General features: G+C 55.8%; 1 protein-coding gene across 1 annotated transcript; it reads right to left on the bottom strand.

Annotated features, from left to right (window-relative positions):
- Positions 1-294: 294 nt before the first annotated feature.
- LOC122376413 (trichohyalin-like) lies at positions 295-2,236 on the bottom strand. The gene is made up of 2 exons (XM_043356282.1): positions 685-2,236; positions 295-419 (listed from the first exon to the last, which is right to left on the bottom strand). The coding sequence occupies exons 1-2, from the start codon at positions 2,234-2,236 to the stop codon at positions 295-297; spliced, it is 1,677 nt and encodes a 558-aa protein (XP_043212217.1).
- Between the last annotated feature and the right edge of the window lie 1,100 nt (positions 2,237-3,336).

Below are 3,336 nucleotides of genomic sequence, written 5' to 3'. Positions count from 1 at the left end.
ATAACTGTTCTCAGCATTTGCACACTTCACTTCCTGCATCTCAAACTTGACGCCGGGCCATCTATCCTCGCATCGTCCTGCCGCCTTGATCTGGACAGAATGGACTCATCCATCTGGTCCCGGCAACACCTGGGTCACGCGGGCGAGCGGCCGCATGTCCCGCGGCGTGTTGGAGTCGTGTTGGAGACTGTGGCACTGGCTGGCTGTGTTTTGTCTTGGAAGCTCCTGTAGATCGCGATTCCCCTTTCTGTTCGGACAGGAGCTCTCCAGCGCTGACTCTGCTCTGGACAAACATCACCTGTAGCGCCGGATCTGGGTCGAGGACATGCGCCGCCCCCGGTGCTGCTGCGTCTGCTCCATCGTTGCCTGCATCAGGCTTTGACACTGGGTCATCAGGTTGTCGCGACCTGACTGGCCGACTGCCGTGGAGAAGGGCGTGATGTCGGTACTTGCAGCCATCCCTTTCGCAGCGCCTTGCCTTTCGGCAGTCTACCACGCGATGGCCCTTCCTGAGGCAGTGGAGGCACAATCTCTGGCTGAATGCGTGTTTGAGCCTGGCATCAGGAGACTTCCCGATGAAGATCTGGCACTGCTGCAGATCGTGCTGGCCTTCACATGCCGAGCACATCTGCTTGTGCTTTGGAATCGCGACTGTGAAGAAGGTTTGTCTTTGGACGGTCTCACCGGCGCGTTCCTTTCTTTGCCTGGCACCGACTTCTTCGCCGTCCCCTTTTCCCTTGGGACAGCTTCTGCTGATCTTCACTTGGGTCTTCAGCCACGAGTCCACGTCTAGAAGTGATGGTCTCGTCGGCTTCAGTTCCAGCGAGAACTTTCCCCATTCTCTTCTCAGGTCCCGAGGTAGTTTTTCCACCGTCCGATGCAAGCTATCACTGCTGTGAAGGTCAGCATCTGCCCCCATGCTGTGGAGGATAGTCACGGCGCAGTGTACCGTCGCTTGGAATCTTTCCAGCGCTTCTGCATCATCTTCCATCGGGTCTGGGGCGTTGAAGATGCTGTTGAGGTTGTGTTTGATGATATCGTCATCTTGACCAAACCGCTCCTCGAGGGCTTTCAACGCTTGGTGGTACAGACTTCCATCGTATAACATGCCAGAAATTGTCTGCTGCGCTAGTCCACTCACCGATGACTGAAGGTGGGCGATCTTTTCTGTGTCTGAGAGGGACGGCTGATCGTGCACCAGCGCTTTGAACAATCCGCTCCATCTCGGCCATTCTGACGCCTTACCACTGAAGGTCGGAAGGGTCAGTTTTGGGATACTCTTCGCGAAGGCTGAAAACGGAGCTGCACTCTCTGCGCGCTGGGTCTGACGCGGACTGCGCAGCTCTCCTATCCATGACGTGTGGTGCCTCATCTGGTGAGATCCTGGACCTTTGACCGGCTTTTCATGACGTGCCTCCATTTCATGGCTTGGTGCGGTAGTTGTCCTTTCAAACGATGGCTGTACTTCTCGCTGATGACTTCTGTATCCGGCTTCTTCTGTTGCAAACAGCTCATCTTCGAAATCGTTCCTCCTTTCGTGTTGGAAGTCATCGTTGAGCTCTCTACGCAGATCAGCTTCGAGCTGGGCTGCTTCAGCTTCATCTTCAGCATCTTGAAGCTGTCTTCGTCTTTCGGCTTCTCTCTCCTGGCGCTGCTCTTCTTGCCTGCGGCGCTGTTTCTCCTCTTCTCGACTTTCTTGCAGTCGCTGTTCTTCTTGCCTGCGCTTAAGCTGCTGTAGGCGTAGTGCTTTAATCTTTGATGCAACCTCTGCTTCGACTTGAGATGCTCTTGAGACGGCACTCGTCTGGCTCTTCTGAGCGACAGAAACGACAGATCCAGTTTCTGATGGTGGCTCATCTTTGCGCTCTGCTAGATGCTGGGTGATTCTTTCAACGATATCTTCTCTATCACGTTCTGCCTTAGCACAGTACTCCTCTGCATCAGCCTTATCTGCTTCAGACGACAGGCAGGCTTCCAGTGCATCATTAGCTGTGATGATGCCTTCTAACGCCGCATCGACTGTCGCGTACAATCCTTCTAAGGTTGAGCGACTTCCACGAACGGCGATGATGGACTCGGCTCTGTGGCATACGCGGGAAAAGGCTGCTAACTTCTGTCCTCTTTTCCGGCGCAGCACTTTCAACTCTTCACTCACCCCTTCGTGACGCTCCTCTCTAAGGACGCTCTCTTCCAGGTCTGCTGCAGGAGGCTGTTCTGTTTCTCCTGTTGCTGACATGTTGCCGGATGGATCCGGCCCGGAGGACCAGTAAATGTCGCGGCCGCGCGCCGGCCTGTGTTCGACGGGACACCGCTCCGCGCGGCGCCCGACTCTCCTCTGGCGGAGCGGACTGTAAACACTCCTTTCTGGGGCTAATCAGACCGGCGGGTCCACGGCATTTGGGTGAAATGAAACTCGTGCACACCCTATTCAACACAAGTAGGCGAAGGGCTTTAGGCAGATCGATCGGATATGAAGGATGGCCACAATTCAGCAGCCAGGAGCCACGGCAATTCAGCGTGACACAGGTGAGAGATAGAAGTCACAATTCAAGCGACAAGGAGGCCCACAATTCAGCAGACCAGGAAGGGTAAATGGGAAGGTTAAGTGAGTAGATATAGAAGTCACAATTCAAGCGACAAGGAGGCCCACAATTCAGCAGACCAGGAAGGGTAAAATGGGAAGGTTAAGTGAGTAGAGATAGAAGTCACAATTCAAGCGACAAGGAGGCCCACAATTCAGCAGACCAGGAAAGGTAGAGGAGTGAAGGTAAGGTAACTTGTGTAGAATGAAGAGTTGCGCACGTGCCGCACACGCCCGATTCTAACTCCGCCCGCTCACTGTTGCTCAATGTGTCTCGTTGCTTCCACACTTCCCGACACAGCACTGAAGAGGTATTTCTATATTGCGGTGTCCAACGAACGGTGCGACGGCTACGACAGGACAGAGGCACGTCCGCACGCTGCGGAGGCCAGAACAGAACAGGACGAGAAACATGTTTACATCAGTTTAAATATGGCGAGAAATGGGGTCACGAAGAATAGCACAGGTGGGGAGGCTGAATAGATCCGGAAACGAAGGGAGAAGAAAAAACACGTCTAGCGACGCGCGGCGGTCACAAAAATAGCCGCACCTGGCCGGTCCGCGCGCATGCCTGGGACGGGGACGCCGGCGTGGACAATACACATTCCAGACGCCGCCGTCAAAAACAGGGGGGCCGGTCTCGGCCCTCCCAGGCTGCGCGGCGGCGGAAGGGTCAGGCGGCCCGGTCAGGCCGGGCCCGGGCGGCCGGCGCCCTCGCGGCCGGCCGGTCCCGGCGGTCTACCTGGCCGGCGACG

This window comes from Amphibalanus amphitrite, unplaced genomic scaffold (genome assembly GCF_019059575.1).
Source record: "Amphibalanus amphitrite isolate SeventyFive unplaced genomic scaffold, NRLGWU_Aamphi_draft 002128F_arrow, whole genome shotgun sequence".
Classification (NCBI taxonomy): domain Eukaryota; kingdom Metazoa; phylum Arthropoda; class Thecostraca; order Balanomorpha; family Balanidae; genus Amphibalanus; species Amphibalanus amphitrite.
This window is presented reverse-complemented; position numbering and strand designations above follow the sequence as displayed.